This window comes from Manis javanica, chromosome 6, assembly GCF_040802235.1.
Source record: "Manis javanica isolate MJ-LG chromosome 6, MJ_LKY, whole genome shotgun sequence".
NCBI lineage: Eukaryota > Metazoa > Chordata > Mammalia > Pholidota > Manidae > Manis > Manis javanica.
In genome coordinates, this window is record NC_133161.1 from 91,674,529 (window position 1) to 91,693,876 (window position 19,348).

Here is a 19,348-nt window from a genome sequence, read left to right on the forward strand (position 1 = left end):
ATTTGGAAGTAAACCATTTGATAGATATTGTTTATGAATATGGTGGAATATATGTTTATTTTTGAAACTGCACATCTATTCCCTTTGACTGTTGGCCTTACTAGCACTTGTCAGATTTCTTAGATTCTGAAATGTGTCTGTAGCAATTTGCATATATATTGTTTAACGCTTTGGAGAGTTTCAAAAGCTGCCACATAGTTAAAGACTTAGAGAATAATATGTGCCTATCGGCAAGCTATTATATGCATTTAGTTCTGGAATATTTTGTTTTTAAAAAAATTTTTCTACTAAGTTGACATCTTTCTTATGGAATGTGACTTGTTTTAACAGAAACCATAAAGGACCACAAAATCATTAAGCGCTCCAGTTGGTGATAAAGCTTTTCTTTTTATACATATGGGGAAATTTCTCCTTAAGACAAACTGTCTTACTTATTATCTTCTCACATTTCCTTTTTTCGGTAGTGTAGTTTTTCCTTATCTCTTCTTTTATACTTTGACAGTAATCTAGGACTCCAAGTCGACTGTACTGGCAGATACAGAAGGCAGCATGTTCTGGAATGCTTAGTGTCTGAAGGCACTGCATGTGTCTTGCCCTGTGCTTTCTGAAATAATTTTTGAAATTTAAGTGGAGTGACTTGTTTTTGATTCTTTCAGTATGGCATGAATGCCAAATGCATTGCAATACACCTCGTTGATGCCTAAGCACAAGAAGGTAGAGATGGTGTAAAAAGTAGAACACTGTACTGCTGTAATACCTGGAAGATTAAGAAGGCTACAACGTAACAGGAGCAAAGAGCAGGTGACAGAGTCTCAGTAAGCAATCAGCAAATGCAACTGTCATGATTAAGTCATTTAGCAAGTATATACTGTACAGATTGTTACTAACAGTCTCCCAAAAAGACACAACAGCTAGACATAGTCACCAGTTTCACAACAATGTCCACAAAGACATTGAAGTTCTAGAGAATACTACAGCAACACTCTTGACAATGAAAATGGAATTCTTATTTCGGGGTTCAGCAGAAGACAGTATAAACAAAGTATCAAACCATGTTGTAATAACATACACAGGTATGTCCTTAAAATGGGTAGCATTTTTCATGCATTGTATGGAACTGTATCCTGAAGAGAAAATAACATGATCTGTTGACGATGCTGTATTGTTTTTATCAGTACCAAGGAAATCAAGAATGAATGTTTTGAATGAGAAAGTATGCATTTTGCACTGCAGTTCACATTAACATATCATATGACTGAGTTATGTTCTTGTTCTAACTGTTCTCATCATATTAACATACAGCAGAACATACTTCCTGCCTCTATGCTCATAGTATGAGAAGCCTGATGAACAAGTGCTTAAGATAAACACTCTAGAGAAATGGGATATTGGCATAGAGCTTACAGATTAAACAAATGAATTCATGGCATTGACAGGAGAAGGTGCCTCTGAGCTCTCGTTGCCTTCAGCAGGTTCCTTCTCTTTCTTACCACTGTATTGTCCAATAAAGGAGCCATCCTCATTGAACTGGCCATTCACGCCCTCTCCATAGTCAACTAGGCTATCATCACTATCTTCTTTTTTCACAGTCCTGTCTGAAGGTGTTCGACTGCCTTTTTTCAAAGGCTTGTGGTCTTCTGCATCACTGGGAAGAAGAGAAAACATTTTCATCAAGACCGGCATTCAGGTAAAATGTTTTCTTCTGAAAGGTCATGCATGCAAATTATGATAAAGCATATGGAGTCCTGAGCTTTGCCAAATCTAATCATCAGGTTGGCTGGGATGTGGTTGGAGTGAAAGTCAGGTGCAGAAATGATTTAATCATGAAGTCTTCAGTAGGTGGATGGCTTCTTATTGTGCATGTCAGTATCAATGACAGATTCTGTCTCTTGATTTGGAAACAATTCAGAAATAATCACAAGCATTAAAAAAGGAAGAATTGAGCAAAGTTGAAAATCATCATTATTTTGAATTCAAAGGAGGGTAAAAAGCTCAGGCAAGTAGAGAAGTTAGTATGTTAAACTGCGTAATATCTCTGACTCCTTGAATATGAATGAAGAATGATTCTGGTTAAGTGTGAAATATGGATTTTTTTTTTCTGAGCAAGAAGGAGAAGCAAAATCCTGCATTTCAAATGATTTTGTTATTGAGTGCAGGCCAGACTTGTAAACTTTAACCTTACCTTTCAAGAGACCTACAAATTCCATTAAAAGGATGCAGAAGAAACAAATGAAAATAGACTAAGAAGAGAAGCAAAATCCTTATACTGGTAGTATACACTATTTTTTTTCTGTACAAATTTCAGTTAATGGTAAAGATTTATTAATTTGGAAAGAGACACAGTTTAACCTCAAAGCACTACATTTGTACTGTGAATGGCATGTTGATATATTCTAAAGATTGTGAGTGATTCCAAAAAAAGGTGAACATTCCTCCACTCATCTTCACCCCGCTATTCCCTTCTCCCAAGTGTGCTATGTAGCCTGTCCATTGGGATGGGAATGTGAAGAGTGTAATTTAATAAAGCTTTATAGGACTTAAATTTTTTGGCTTCTTTCTCTGTTGAACCCCTCAGCACAATATCTGGAAGCAGAAGGGTAAGCATTCTGTTTTAGAACATCCTTTCATCTGGTCCTGGAACTAGGTATGCACATTGACCTTAATAGGTAAAATGCGCTTTAAGAAAAGAAAGAGAAGAAACAAAGGCAATGACAGTATTTTGTGATTTCTTGCACAGAACAAAAATACAAGGCAAAATAGGAAATATAAACAATATTAGCAAAAATAACAAGGCTTCATGTAAAAAAGAGGTCACATTAGCTGTAGTATTCCCCCTGGTAATTTGTACCAAGACTTTATTGGTCCCTCTGCTTCTTAGTGACTTTTATTCTAGTCAAGACCCAAATATTTCAAGATGCACACATATTTTGGCTCTTTTGTCAATAAAGTTTGAAAAAGGTTTTCAAACTTTTTCTGTGAAGAGCCCAATAGTATATACTTTCAACTTTATAGGCCACTTGGTCTCTACAGCACGTGGCCTCTTTTTGCTGTCCTTTACCTGCCCCTACCCTCTAGGGTAGCTATTCTCAATACTGATGACAGTGATCCTTTCAAAATGTAAGTCAAATCATGTTGCTCATTCGTTGCAAACCCCCCAGTGGCTTCCATCTCAGTCGGAGTCAATGACAGAATCCTTATGCTTTCCCCCAAGGCCCTGAACCAGCCCTGACACCTCTCCCACTTTACCTCCAATCTCCCTCTGTCTCTTTTGGTTCCAGCCACTTAAGCTCCTTGCTGTTCCTGGAACATGCCAGGCTCGCCCCCACCTCAGGACACTGTGCTCAGCTTGTTGATCCTGCCAGGATCACTCTCCCTCCAGCCAACCACCTGGCTAACTCAATTCCTTTAAGTTTTTGATCGGATGTCACTTCTTCACGAGGCCTTCCCTGACATCCTATTTAAATGTCGACCTTCCACACCCTTCCCTGACACCTTCCATCCTCTTTACTCCAATCTCTATCTTCCATAGCACTAATCCCTTTCTGACACACTCTCTGACTCATTTTTTAAAATGCTGACTGTTTATAGTCTGTGTTTTTTTCCCCCTACTAGGGGTAAGCTCTATGAGGTTCAGGGTTTTAGTCTATTTCGTTTGCTGCTGTATCCCCAATGATTAAATATTTTCAAAATAAGTCACAAAATGGTATGTATAACTATAAAATATATTTTGATACTTATATCCAAGAATAAAGTTGGCTGTGCAGTGGAAAGAAATGTTCCAGAACTCAGTTCTTGCCCTACTTCCTCTGGGAGGACCCTCCTTGCATGCCCACGTGGCTTTGGCCTGCCCCCTGCTCCTGTGGCCCCTTGGCTGTATCCCTTTCAGAGCACTTTTCACACTATGCTCTGATTGTTCGTTTACTTCCCTGCATCCCTCACTAGACTAGAAACTAGCCTCTATTGGTTTTAATATCCCCACAGCCTGGTATACAGTAGGCACGCAAGTACTGGTTGAGTGACTTTATAATAGTAAAAACTAATGATAGAAGAGACAAAGGGCATTTTAGAAAATTCTTCAAAACTCTACATTGCAAATTTTTCATTCCTTTTAAATCAATTTTATGATGCCAGACAAAGCATTAGGATATATTTCTTCCTCCCTCTTACCCTAAGAATGAATTTTAGGAAGCTATTTTTTTTTTCCCCAACAGCACTTCATTCAGGGTTGTGCACAGGGAAGGTACCTACCAAACGCCTACTGGGTAAAATTCAGCAACAAATGGATAAATCCGTGATTGTGCATTCTCATTTTCCTGTGGTCACACCCTATCACAGCCAAACCATGCTGCAGTTTCACTGATATTCATGACCCAAACACTCCCTCGAAAAGTCTGCCATTATCTACATTGCTCACACACTGGTTTATATTTGTGAGCAGAATAAATCTAAAGCATGTTACAACTAGAACACATCTTCACATCATTCAAGCTTTATGAGCATGCTTGCAACAGGACTGAGGTCACATGAATGTCAAGGTCCCTGTGCCTAGAGCCTCCATGTATGCTATGGTTTAAGTACCACAGTCACATGGCTTACAACCTGGGTTCATTCTGGTCTTTAAAAGAATGGATCTAAGGAATACAAAAAATACTTACATGGTTGGTTGCATTGTTTCTCTGATTTTTCTTTATGCTAGTAAGGGTGCAGATTCTACTGTCTGTATAATTAAAGAAACAAAGAAAGCTGCAGGCTTCCACCAGAGGGTAACTGCTTGGGGGCGGATGTTGGAATGAGGGCACGAGGGCATAGCATATGGAAGAAAACCCAAGTTTGGCCAGTGAAGTCCCATCCCTTTTTGCACTATGAAATATCCTCTGGCTCAGAGCCAACCATGTAGAAACAGTTTCATCCTCAAGTTGGAGAATGAGTCAATCAAAAACAGAATTAGTTTACATTTAGGTAATAGCCCTAATTTTGTGTGTGTCTGTGTGTTGATCAGCATATTACCTTGTTCTTAGATTGAAAAAGAATCAGAATCAATACATAATACAGAGCTCAAAACTTCCAGAAGGTGCAAGGCAGAGAAGAGACCTGGTGAGGCAGAGAGGAGAATGATACTTAAATGTAACAAAAAAAAGATTCTGTAATCAACAGTTGGAATCACAAAGAAACCAAAGGTGTTTTGGTCTTTTTAAGTAGAGAAGAAACCAAGGTCATGTCAGAATGTCACAGGACAAAGCCGTATCTGTAGCAAAGGGTGATTCTGTCTTGGGGAAGTGATTGCACCTGTGGGACTGTCTTTATGAACTTTCAGCATCAGTAAAAAATATCACTGAGTTGTGTTTTGAGTTTAAGACACCCAACAGAACCACATTCGCCTTGGCACCTCCCAGGTCCGTGTAATTACATGTGTGACAAGCATTGTTGTCTTCACACATGAGCCAGTGGGTTTGTACTCGACAGGCCCAAGAAAAAGTCTTTCTCTTCTGAGAAACTCAAGGCACAAGCTAGAGCCAGCCATCTGAAAAACCTTCACAGACATATCACTATGAAGTAACACAGGAATATGACCAAATAAATGTAAACACAGTGATAATGTGGCCAGTAACCACATCCTTGGTAGGCACTGCTCTGGAACCCAACATCATAGTAAAAGTTGTTAGCAGATAGCTTATAGAGAAGCATAGACATCTTAGAACTAGAAACCTTCAGAGATCACCTAATACTTGAATAACTGTTTCATATTATAGGTAAAAAAAGTTGAGTTCTAAACAAATCCAGTGCCATATCTAAAGGTATCAAGGGTAATGGGTGAGTTAACAGTAACATTGATGGTCTCTTGATTCCAAGCTAGTTCACTTTCAACCTCACTTTCAATCAAGTTTTAACGGAGAAGGTAGCACAGTTACCCTGAGAAAGTCACATTATGTCAAATCAGTTTCACAGCACTGCAATAGCAGTTGACATCTGACCCACGAGGCAAGCAGTACATTGCCAGATTCACTTGAGCATAATGTAGAACAGGAATCCATCACCATGTGAGGAATGTATGAAGTGCAATGGTTTCTTTCCAATTTGTGTAAATATATGTATACATATTTTCCAGCTATATTAAAGATTTAGCTTCATCACAATAAATAAGGCAGTGATGTGCATATCCTGTGTGGAATTCTAGCTACAAGGACTCCAAATATAGAAAGTTAATTGTAATTTAATAATTACACATAATTCTCCTGCTTTACAGGAGTAACACGTAGAAGAGTGAATTAACTTGGCACAGATTTCAACTCATCCAGTGTAAGACACGGTTACCCTAGGCAGTGGCCATCCACAGGCTGCTCTAATGTGTTGTGAAAACCTTCTTAGGTGGACTGGCTGGGGGTGCTGCAAGAGATTTTCATACTTTCAGCCTGGAGTCAACATTTGACATCAAGACAACCCTCACTAGATATTTCTGTAACTCAAGACACAGAAATTCTGAGTTTGAGAAGTCATAGTCATCTCTGTTGAGGGGATCAGAATATGAAAGCTTAGGTGCTTAGACACAAAGGCAAAATGCTTGTATCTGCATGGAAACTTCTTCTGTCAAAAATATATGGTTTTTCTCAGTCAATTCCTTTATTTCTTACATTTGACATGGAAATACCAACAATTTGCTCTAGAGACAGGTAAAAATTGGCACAAATATCATCTGGCAATCATAACAACAAAATATTTTATTTCATCTGAAAGCCTTTTCTTTTGGCTTTTTTTGCCAAAGGCTTGGTGTGGGCTTAGTGTATATTTAAAAGATTATATTTTATAAAATTCAGATGTTTATAGAAAGAAAAAACAAGGTCTAAAGGTTTTCTATGAGTAGGAGTATTCTTTTGGGACACCCAAATCCCAATCTTTTGAATGAACAAATATATATTTTATTTATACATAATTTTTATGTTTTATATTTTATAATTTATATAATTCAATATAATATAAAATATAATTTTATATTATTTTAAATTATATATATAATTTATACATAATTTATATTATATATATTATATATACATATTTTATATTAAATATATATTTTACATATGTTTAAAGAATTTCTCTAACTATTTAGCACATAGGTTAGGTTAAAATTGGTCTTTAATGATGGAGACAAGCCAAGAATGTATTATCAAAGTCCTGTGAGTTAACACACTGCCTCCAGGGCTGGGATATTTCTTAGCAATTAACAGCCTCTAAAACAACCTGGTTGTCATTTCATGATTAATGGGCAGAGGATAGGTATTTGTTTTGGAAAAACAAGCTTCAAATCGAAGATCAGAAATAGCAATACTGACTTTACGAAAGTATTGTTTAGAAAATGACAGGTGTAGTTCCCTTTACAATGCAGGTTTTATACGATCTTTATTGTTATCTTAACTCTCACTGTAACACACCAGCTTTGTTAGGTTGATCAACACAAGGGCTCTAGAAAATATAACCGAATGGAAGACACTGTGTCTCCAAGTTTATAACTATGATGGAAACTTGTTTCTTTAATGAAAAGTGAGGATACTTGAGCCATGAGGGATATGCAAACATTTAGACATGGAAATGTTTCTACACTAATACTAGAGGAAAACATGAAATGTAAGGCAGAGCATGTTGCTGGCTGGATCCCAGTCTAGGGAGACTGAGCGCAGGGCCTGTGCAGGGCAGGGAAGGCAAGAGGGCAGGTGAGAAGCAGGCTCACCTGTATTCTCCAAAAGTGCCGTCATCTTCCTTCATAGGCTGGATTTCAGGGTCGGCACGGGCGTCTTCCTTCTCTTTAACTGCAAAATTTCAAAATGATGTTAATTATCTATTGAGGCTGTGCTTCCATATTTAAAGTTTTTGGGAGTGCAGTCTTTGAGATACACAGCAGTGGAAACAGTTCTATTTATAGCAGCTGTTACATAACCGGACGTATCATGTGGCCATGCGTACACGGGGATGTTTCAGTCTCTGAGGCAACCTAACAGAATGAACATTTGCTAACGAAAAGGCTGGCTTCATGTAAGCATTTTGGTAGAAGCCATTTACTCACCTGGTGAAGGAATAAATTCTATGGGTCTAAAATTTCTCCCCTATTTACCAATTTATTATCTATATTCGTGGTTACAAATAGTTTTTGTAAATCTATTCTTTTGCAGATTTTTTTCTTGTCACTGAAGGGGAAATGGCCAGGTAAAGAAAACAGAAATTCACTGGCGCCACTAAATTGAACAAAACATTAACTATAAAGGGAAAGCAGTGTTCTACATCACGATACCAAGACTCAGTTCCTGCATTACTCCCTCGGGAAGACGCCATGCACCTCCCCCCCTCTGCCCGTGGGAGCCTACGGAGGCGCAGTGACTTGGGGGGAGTCTCAGGGTATCACCAATTCCTTCAGAGAACACATTAATTCACTCTTCCAATTGTCTTCTGAATTTTGACTATGTTTAGGCTCCCATCATATAAAAAGGGATCAAAAATTGTTTGAACAGAAAGTCCAAATGTATGACTCCGGAAAGATATACTTACTACACTCTACACTGATTAACCTATCCTTGCGAATTTTTTGTTGTTGTTTAATGGATAATTATACAGCATTATAAGGCAATTTTAATCTTCCTTTCTTACCTGGATATTTACCACCCTTGTTTCTTCTGATGAAGCAAACAATCAGCAAAATTAAGATGAGGAGAGCGACAGCACACATTAGACCAATGAACCAGCCCTGAGTTGCAATATCCACCTGTCGGCTTGCCATTGCTGGAAAACAGATCCATGGTGTTGGTGGGAATGGGTAAAGAGGAATATGAGAATTGTAGGTTTCTGTAGTATAACTTCCCATCATATATGAACTTTTATGTACTTTACATGTGGCCCCAAATTGGAATCTGTCAGTTATTAAATCAAGAGTTATTTAAATACTTAGCTCTGGAAAATCTGTATTAATCAGAAATATTCAAATAGAGAAATCTGATTACTAATATCATTAAATGCTAACAAACACTGCTGAATAATGTGTTCACAGCTATTTTAATTATATATTCTTAATAGAAGCATAGTTCCAAACCAATTAAAATTTTTACTATTTATAGGATAAATTGGGCATTAAGTGCAATGATAAGAATATAAGACTGAATTTTAAAACAGAACAGAATGTATACATCTAATGGAGTATTTTACCTTCAAAGGAACCACTTTTTGAGGCTAAAATGTCATTGCACTGATGCGCCATTTTTCAAAATGCTTTGGAAATCTTCTATTAAAAAAGAAAACTTTCCACACAAGAAATTTGTCTACCCAAGATAACCAGTCTTATTATTTTATATAGCACTCAATTTGCACCCCAAATACCAGATTCGTTATTCATCTCACTGTTATTTACCGCATTTACAAGAGTTGGTTCTGAATGAGTTCTGGAAATTTCTTAAAAATCCAATTTTTCCCCCAAGGTTCAATATTCAATATTCAATGCTGCTTGGGTTCATTCAAAAGACTTTGAGGCAATCTTGATCAGTGGAATAAGGAACCAGTTTTAAGAGAAAATACTCATTCACATGTATACATATCTTTAAATCTTCATCTGTTCTGTTTGGGTCAACAAATGTGAAACCCCTTATTCAACCAGTCACAGTATGCAAATCTTCTAAGAAAAACAGAATAGTGAGCATTTCTGGTATTATTTAAAAGTGTCAATCAGATGGGTCAAAGTGCAGCATCAATGGCTATTCAAACATGCCCATGAGAATTTGTTTAAATACACTGGTATGAATTTTTTATAGGCCTTTATTTTTTCTCTTTCGACCAAAATCAAGGTAAAACGTTTTCTTCTTTTGATTCATAAGCATGTTTATATCATGCTTTTCAATTTGATGATGGAATTTCTTCTGGATACATTTAACATGGTTGGGTTAGGTGTATGTGATCTCTAGATGCAGAAATAAAGATGGCTATATGTAGCCCAAATTCTGCTCTATGTTGCAAAAATAGAACCTTCTTGCCTTTTTTTTTTCCCCAACAAAGTATAAGGAGAAAAATGAAAATGCTTAAAGTCATGTGTGAAGAAGAACGTGAAAAATGGGCAGGCGTGCGTTTAAGAAATCAAATGAGAAGTGGAAATACACTATCTGGACTACAAATCAAATGCCAGCAGTCCTTCCTCAGAGCCCCCTGGAGGCCTCAGTGGTTAGAGTATCTGGTTCGGCTGCAAGCGAAGCACACATTTTGGCAGTGTGCTCCTTCTAGACACGCATCAGAGTCACAGCAATGCTGGTGGTGGAGATGAAGACAGTGACTACAAGAGCCAACATTCTGAAGCTCTTCTGATCTGCTGCGCACTGTGCTCAGAATCTCATTTAGTATTCACAGCAATCCTTTAAGGATGGCATGAGGAATAAGCCCAAGCCCAGAGAGGGGAAAGACTTGCCCGAGAGCTGGGCTTTGACCTGTGTCTGACCCCAGAGAACCTGGTGCTAGCCATTAGTGCTCTACTGCTGCAATGCATTCCTGAAAACATGCCCAGACATCAAATCTGCAGAAGCCTTTACAAAGAATAAAATGTTATAGGGTCTCTCCATTCTGAGATAGGTAAAAATATTTTCAAAGTTCCACATTATACACCCTTTGGTAATATATTTCTATCAGTTCACATATGGTCTTTGATTGTGTGCTTTTTCTTCAAAACTGAACCCAAAACCAACTGGTGTTAAGCCTATTGAGCACCTGATTGAAGTTTGAGTCCTTGTTTTTAGTATGCTTCATGATTTATAGCCTTGTCATAAATAGTACCTGCATTTACAGTTTTCAGTTAAACATACCTGATAAGGGCAAAATGCAATAACATACTCAAGTGCTAGCATGCATGTTGTCTAATAAAGATGGTGACTGTCAAACTGAACTGCCTGCTGGCAGCTTGCTACCACACCACTTTGCAAAAATTAGAAATGTTTCTTTGACAGTTGAGAAAGGAATGTCCAAACTGACTTCGAATTTTTGCCTCTATGTCTTAAGAAAAAAGTACCAAATATTTCACTACCCCAATATTTAAGGTTATGCAGACACAGTATGTTAACAGGCATATGTGTGTGCACACACACACATGTGCATATTCACACACACAGAATGAATCCTAATGGAGTTTTTTCTTCTTGAATCTGAGTTTTAATGGATGGGTATTTGTAGGAGTGGATAGGAGAGTAAAAGAGGATTTGTAGTATCTCTGGAACTTATCCAATCTAATTGTATTCACGTACTATTTGAGTTTGTCACAAAGCAATACATTAAACAAATAGACAGATATAAAGAATACAAAAAAAAAATAAGCCAGAGGAATGAAATTTGCTTTGTTTCCTAGAAGATAGTTCTAACAACAGTCTTCTGCTGTCACACTGCTTGCTCTCTCATGGGTGACCTGTGCCCTGTGGTAGTAGGTCTCTGGGGAAAATGCTCCTGGGTGCTTAGGAAAATAGGGTAGATGTGGAAGAGACAGAGTGAGATATATAGCTATTTATGAAGAATTCTTTATGTATAAAAATATTCTGTTCAGTTATAATCATTAGAAATGTACAGATGGGGAAGAAATGACCTTGGCTAAAGACTGGAGGCAGTTGACAAAACAAAACAAAATAAAACCCTGTTGGTCCCATTAAAGCACATCTGCTTGAATCTTCTGTGATATGAGAGGAGAGGCATGCAAATCAAGGAACAAGGTGAGGAAGCGAGAAGAGGTGGGGTCCTACCAGGAGTGTGTGTAACAGCCTCGGGAGATGCCCTGTTGTACATGCGTGCGTGTGTGTGCATGTGCATGTGTGTGGTGTGGGGGGTGGGGGAATGTGGAGAAGCACGAGCAGCAGAAGGTAATGCTTCAGGTGGAGCTGATCCATTAGCCCTACAGGACAGACCGTGGACGCTAGAGGAACAAGGGAACTGGATCAATGGTATTTACTCCTAAAGGTGGTATTTCAACTAGGGTTTAATCAGTATTTCTTCTTTGTCATAGTTACATTTATATATAAAAGGTGACAATACCTGGGGGCCTTTCCCTGTCCCTCCATCACTGGCACCCCAGAATGGCTCGTCTGTGATGACTGCTCACCTTGAACTACCTGCCTGCTGCAGCTGGAATTTTAAGTATGGCATCATTGAAGAAAAAAAAATCTTTTGAAAGTATTTGCCTTCTGCCTTATAAAAACACAAAGACAAAGAAAAGCCACAACTTGATTTTGTGGGTGGAATCTAATTCTAGGTATACCTGTGAGCTGGGAGTACACTGGGGCCTTTGGGGGTTCAGGATGGCCAAAGATGTATCCAGTCTTAAACAAAGCAGTCTTTTCTGAGGCAAATTGTTCCCCTCGGGTGTGGGCCTCTGTGACCCGGTGCGGTGGGATAGGGGCAGCCTCTGTCTGGTGATGAAGGCTGAACCTCCAGCCCAGCTCCGTCACCTTCCGGCTGGGTGGCGGGGTGGTCCTCCACCTACCCTCACACCCCACCAAAGCTATGTTTAAGTGGGTAGGAACACCGCCCACTTCATAGGAATGTTGTAAGGACTGAATGAGAAAAGCAGGGAAAACCGTTTACCTGGTAGAGACTAGAGCTTATTCAATGTTAGCACTATTACTATTATCAGCATTCTAGCTATAAAATGTATGGAATACCTATTTGACCTTTTAGTATTTTGAAATGAAAAGTTACTGATAATAACTAACACCTTGTAATACTAGGAACGGATAGTCCTCCTTAAGTTGCAGAGAGTATTTTTCTAGAACTTGGTACACAAGTAGATATGAAAATACAAGGAACAGAAAAGCAGAAAATTTTTTTTTCTTTAAACATGATTTTTAGCACATGAATGCTTTGAAAATGTAGTTTAAAAAGTTGATGAATATTATCTTTGTTCCTTTTTTCCTTTTTAAAACACCAATCATGATTGTTTATTTTCTAATTTATGAGAAATCATTTAAAAATCATAATGCTTGGGTAATGAAAGACATCAGAAAATACATTTTGCCTATGGATTCTACAGGAAATGTAACATTTCTTTAAGAATGCATGAAGTGACTGAAACTAACATGAACGTATGATTAGTGAATATGTATCACACAACCCTTCTTTAAATTTTAGTAGGCAGGGATTGTTTTCCATCTTGTGAGTAAAGATGAATATTCTTGCATCTTACATGAACACTTTGTTTTAGAAACTTCAATCATTACTGGCAGAGTTTGAAAATGTTCAAATAACAAATACGTACAGGCAAATTTGGTAACGATGAAATACATGAATCGAACAATTTCTTGTTCTATATAAATTTAATAATGTTTTCATCAGTTGTCTAACTAAACTACAGGGTTCTTCTGGGTTATAGTCCATTTTGACATAAAAAATTTAAAGTCATCAATGAGTATTTTAGCTCTAAATCATTTCAAGAATTCAAATCGCTGAGGAAAAGTTCATATGTGGAAATGATGTGAAAAATTGAATTACCTGAATGAGCTAAGTTAAGAATCATGTTTACCTCTGTTTTGGTAATGGTTTTTGGCAATAATGTGATTAGATGATGATTTGCTTAATTCTGTAATTCATTTGATATAAAGAGCCAAAGACAAACCCCCAAATCCCTTCCCATTTGGGTCCCAGAGAAAGACATTCCTGGCCCTACCCCTAACCCGGCTCCACCAGCTGTCTCCAACTGGAGGACCCTGGAGCTTCACCTCTGAGCTTGAGCCACAACTGGTGTGGGGTGCATCTCTCTGGGGCCTGTCTCAAGTACATTATCTGAACTCACAAAACCAGAGGCCCCCTCAGCACCAACTTGAACTTCATATGCTCTTCCTGGCATTAGACCCTTTAACCCAAAGCTCTGAGAACCATTTACAATTTCTTTCCTTCATTCTGCTTTACAAAATGGAAATTTTGCAAAAACAAGTTTGAATATTTTAAGGGACAAGAAGTCACTTGATGCTTCAAGAGAGGCAAATTCTTTATAAGATAGACAAAATTTAGGATGCTTAGGCTTATCAGTTTAAATTATTATGTCAAATAAACCGATTAAAATGAAAAATTGCAAGAGAATATCCTCAAAGAAAAATTGACTAGACATCCAGATGGTGTATTAATTGCATATATTTCCATTACATTAAATCTTCTCTTTGATGCAAAAGAAGCTTCTTTATCAGCACCTTGCCTTATAAAAATACTGAGTTTCTCTAATGATGTTTATAAAAAGAACTGTTATACATTGGTAGCTTAAAAGAACTATGGGAAGAATTATTTTTTAAGATTCAACAAGATGAATCTTTTGGTAAACTTAAATGCCTTCAAATTTATCCAAGTTATAGATTTCACCTTTCCCAAGTATTGGTTTTCCTAAAAGGGACAGTTCTTTCTTAAAATATTCACTTTCATGATAAAGGCCTAAACAGGAAGTTGGACTACCTTCAGTACTTGTCCCTTTGATGGGCCCCCAGCTCATTGCGTGCACAGCAACCTGCATCTGTGTTTCCATAACCTGCTGGAAATTAAAGCTGCCCCTCTCCTGGTAGACGTGGCCAGGACATCAGGAGAGCTCCTGACGGAGTACATGAAACACTGAAACATACTGGATGCTCCCCCACAGTGTTAATTTTCTGCAATTACTGATAAAATTCTGTCAGGTGACATAGACAAAATGACTACTTTGAAGTCAGTCTGATTTCTGCTACTTCATGCAATTTGAACAAATTTTCTTCTTTCCTCCTCGCACTTACAAACATAATTATTCATTATTACTCTTGTTGATGTGATGTTGGTACAGAACAGTTTTAAGTACCATGACATGAAAATAACATAGGCAAGAGACTTATTATATCTCTTGTTTTTTAATAATACAAACAAAAGATTTTTAGTTATATATAAAATATACTAACTGATGGTTCACTATAGTTTTTTTTTTTAGATAAATCTGATTCCCTCAATTGGATCAAGTTATTTTTCAAGATGATCCATAGTAAATCCTTAAAAATGACTTTAATCTCTTAAGATATATCCCCCAAATTAAACCCGGGTAATGAAATTGTTTCTTACTGCCAGCTACACCATATTCAACATTGAAGTTCACATGCTCTGATCCCTCATATTCCCAACTGATACTGACATAGGTCTCAGCAGCTGTGGCTGTAAGTTTGGGGATCCCTGAATTTACTGCTTGAAATAAATATACAATAGAAAAACAAATCAAGCAATCAAATTGCAGCACCATACACACAAATGCAAAATAAGTTTAAGTACTCTGGGACCGTGCAGATAAAATTAAAAATTAGAATTTGCTGCTGAAATTTAGAGTTCATTCATACTTCACTTTCACTATGGAAATGATTTTTTTTTTGGAGAGGAATGGTTGAATTCCATATTCATTGGGAAATAAATGAATAATCAGAAGTGATGCACAATATTAAAATCTATGGGTTCTATTATGTGAGTCCCGAACAACGTAAACTGTGGTCCATTAGCCACAGTCTCAGGAAACTGATCAGAGTCTTCATCTACTGATGCTCAGCCCAGAGGGCTGAACAATGCTGGGGGCAAAGGTCACGGCAGCTCAGAAATTGCAAGATAAAAACCAGTGCGAGGCAGCTGCTTTTCAATTCTATTTATTATCTCAGTGTGGGTCTTAAAAAAATTTGTTTTGGGGTAAAAAAGGATGATCCTTACAGTAGTGGCTTTTGACCTTCTTTGAGCCACAAACTTCTTTAAGAATCTGCCTCTGGGAAGTCCTGGGACCCCAGCTGAGGAGCTTTACTCCAGGAACTTAAGAGTATTTTGGATGGTTAGGGTACGCTGGAAGAGAAGCTGAAAAAGAATTGCCAAATAACTTAAGAAAGAAGAAATAAAAGGAATAAAACCTATTTCACTTGACACATCCCAGAGAGCAAGGCAGCCTTACCTGCTAAGTGTTCATTGCATATCACCTTCAGAAAAATCAGAGTGGAAACTCAACATCTTCTTAGAACACCAAATTATGGAGACTACAGGCCTGCTGTCTGGAGCTATGTGCCTGCGACTCAGTAAAGATGACGTCTAGTCATTAGAAGATTTGGCCGTCTAAGGCTGACAATTCAATCAGCCTGACTGCAACAGCTTAAACTAAAAATGACATATTTGCAGATACATTAACTTGAGTAGTTAAAAAATGGTATGATCAATTAATTTTTCCAGAGAAAGCATCCTATGATAGTAAATCAGAAGTGTCAATGGGTTTCCTTAGACTCTAAAACTAAATTCCAAATAATGTTATATAATTTAGAAGCTAAAGGCCTCTACTGAAACAAATTTAACGAAATGACCTTTCTTAGGATCGGAAACAGAAGTACAGACGGTCCCTGATTTAACAATAGTTCGACTTAGGATTTTTTGACCTTATGATGGTGTGAAAGGGTGCACATTTAATAGAAGCCATACTTGGAACTGTGTATTTGGGCCCTTTCCTGGGTTGGTCATATGCAGACTGTCCTCTTTCATGATGCCAGGTGGACAGTGAGCACAGCTCCCAGTCAGCTACTTGCTTCTGGGGGTTAACAACCGATACACTTACAACTATTTTGTACCCGCACAGCCATGCTGCTGTTCACTTTCAGCATAGTATTCAATAAATCATATGAGATATTGACACTTTATTATAAAATAGGCTTTGTGTTTGATAATTTTGCCCACCTTCTGGCTAGTGGAAGTCTTCTGAGCACATTTAAGGTAGGTGAGGCCAAGCTGTGATGTTTGGTAGGCTAGGTGTATTAAATGCATTTTTGACATATTTTCAATTTATGATGACTTTATGGAGATGTGACCTCATGATAAATTGAGGAAGATCTGTATATTACAGTAATTAAATAATGCATTTGGCCTCTGAGATACAGTTCGTCATCACATGTATGTTGTGTGCCTCTGTGCGCTCAGGGTGGGAAATAGCTGAGAGCAAAACTGATTACTGAATTATGTAGGGCCCTTCTGTGCACCTAACTGATGTCAATTGTCTTGAGATTTTCTTAAACGAATAGATAATGATAGGAATATGATCAAATCAACAGAGATGATAAATAGGAACATGGGGATAAAACATTCCTGGCAAAGAACCCAGATGAAACATTGATTTTCTTAAAACATTTTTGGAATCATGGAACTGAGGAATTTAGTCTTGGTGTAATGATGAAGATGTTCAAGGCAGATCATCGTGAAGTACTTAAAAGAGAAGAGCATTTAGCTCAAATTTAAAGACACCCAGAGAAAGGGTGATTTTCTAAAGTGATGCTATTTGGCCACTTTTCACATTGAGAACTCGATCTCTCCTCGTTTTTACTCAGCACTCACCCACTTCCTTATTGAACAAATACTCAAGTGTCACCTATGACATGACAGTGGGGCAGCTAGTGTCATTTCTTATGTGGGCTTTTTCCGCAGTCTGCCTCTCTTCTCTCTCCCTACTGTAAGCCTCCCACTAATGCAGTTACCTATTTCTAGCCTCCTAAGCTACATATCTGGCCCTGTCACTTATCTGTTTAGGTCGTGGAGGACTTGCCTCTGCCCACAGGTGAACACAGATTCCTTAGCGAGGCATTCCCTGCTGCTAAGGGTCATTCACACGGGGCCTCACCTACCTCTTGAGCTACATCTCTGGGTAAAACCCTAACGTCCAGGGTTTTCAACCCTATGCCTTGGCTTATTCCCCTACCAAGAACTTACACACCCCAAGCCCTGACTCATTGGCCAAAATTCTGCTTCCCTTTCAAGGCCCAGTTTAATACTACTTTCTTTGGGAAGCTTTTCCTGAACCTGTTTGGCAAAAACAGGCTCACTCCTCTATGCTCAGATAACATTTTATTCAAATTACAAGGTTAGCATCTATTTTCAATCTTTTTTATGTGTTGGTCTTACCTGCCATATTTTAAGCATATCAAAGGCAGGGTCTGTCTTACCATCTTGATACACAGTGCCTTAAAAAAGCCTGGCACATTTAACTTGCCAGATAGACATGAAATGTTGAACTGATGGGACCTTCTATATGCCAGCTGGCCCTGAACAACATGAGTTTGAACTGCATTGGTCCACTTACATATGGAGTTTTTTCAATAAATACGTTGGAAATTTTTTTTGAGATTTGCAACAATTTGAAAAAACATTTTCTTTTCTCTAGCTTACATACATAACCTACAAAATGTGTTAATCAACCATTTATGTCATTGGTAAGGTTTCTGATCAACAGTAGGCTATTAGTAGTTAAGTTGTGGGGGAGTCAAAGTTATACATGGATTTCACCTGTGTGGGGAGTCAGTGCCTCTAACCCCTGTGTTGTTCAAGGGTCAACTGGAGTCTTAGGCCAAATAAAACTGTGAACTTTAAACCTGGCTTTTATTTACTGGTTCTTTAGCTTTTCCTTGTTTCTTGACCTAACTGGTAGCAGTGGGACCAACTCTGGTGTAATTGTAAGTAAGGGTCCGACCATAGGGAGGATTCATCACCAGCTTCTCACCTCTTCTGCTCAGTCCTAACTGGCTGACCACAGTCAGCTGCTAATTAGGTCAAGATCCAGGTTCAGTTACCGACTTGCCAGTTAGCTGCTCCTTATTCTTGTACTCCAACTAGTCAAACACAAAAGTCTTTTGGTGACTGATCCAAAGGGTAAAGGAGTAAAATGCTGTGGATGAAGGAATGTCCATCCATCAGCAGCTCTAGGACCATGAACACAAATCCATTCTCTATTTCTATAGATGCCTTCACAGGTCTATTTCCTAGAATCCTGGACCCCAAAACTATTTAAAGGGACACAGAAATTGAACAAATACAACCAAACGACTATAATTCTTACACAGATATTGAGGGCTTCAACCAAACAAGTACACAGATCATGGTAAGTGATGCCTGAAGGTCTCCAGGGTATCTCCATGCTCAAATTAAGGCAAGGACAGCATTAATATGGCATAATGCAGCTGAATGAATCATCCTGGCTTCTGCTCTGGGGCTTAAATAATCTTTTGTAATTATATATTTGTAAGCTTGGCTTTGCTTAACATCTCTTAAAATCTGTAAAAAAAATTAAAAAATGTAAACTCAGCTGCACCTCTTTTCCCCTCTTTGATCAGAAGTGAATTAAAATCTCTAGAGGCTGATGCTTCTATAGCTGAGGATATCATAACACATTTTCTCTCAGGGATTCAGCTCTTATTTATTCTTTTTCCTGCCATTTTAAATTAAAGTATAAAAGATAGATAAAAATATTACAATTTAGAAGGACCATGGAGAACTTTTATTTTTCTCTCCTCCCACATGTAGCTAAACTGCATGGAGAAGGAAAACAGAGAAGATAAATTCATTCTTAGGTTGA

At 38.0% G+C, this 19,348-nt stretch overlaps 1 protein-coding gene across 19 annotated transcripts in view; it reads right to left on the reverse strand.

The window, feature by feature from the left end:
• Positions 1-812: 812 nt before the first annotated feature.
• NRCAM (neuronal cell adhesion molecule) overlaps positions 813-19,348 on the reverse strand; it is a 273,084-nt gene continuing 254,548 nt past the window's right edge. For all 19 annotated transcript variants that reach the window (XM_073239056.1, XM_073239054.1, XM_073239045.1 and 16 more), the window contains 3 exons: positions 8,635-8,766; positions 7,724-7,802; positions 813-1,645 (listed from right to left, as the gene is read on the reverse strand). In XM_073239056.1, coding sequence (XP_073095157.1) covers positions 1,408-1,645; positions 7,724-7,802; positions 8,635-8,766 — 449 coding nt within the window. In that variant the 3' untranslated portion in view covers positions 813-1,407. The remainder of the gene's footprint in view (positions 1,646-7,723; positions 7,803-8,634; positions 8,767-19,348) is intronic.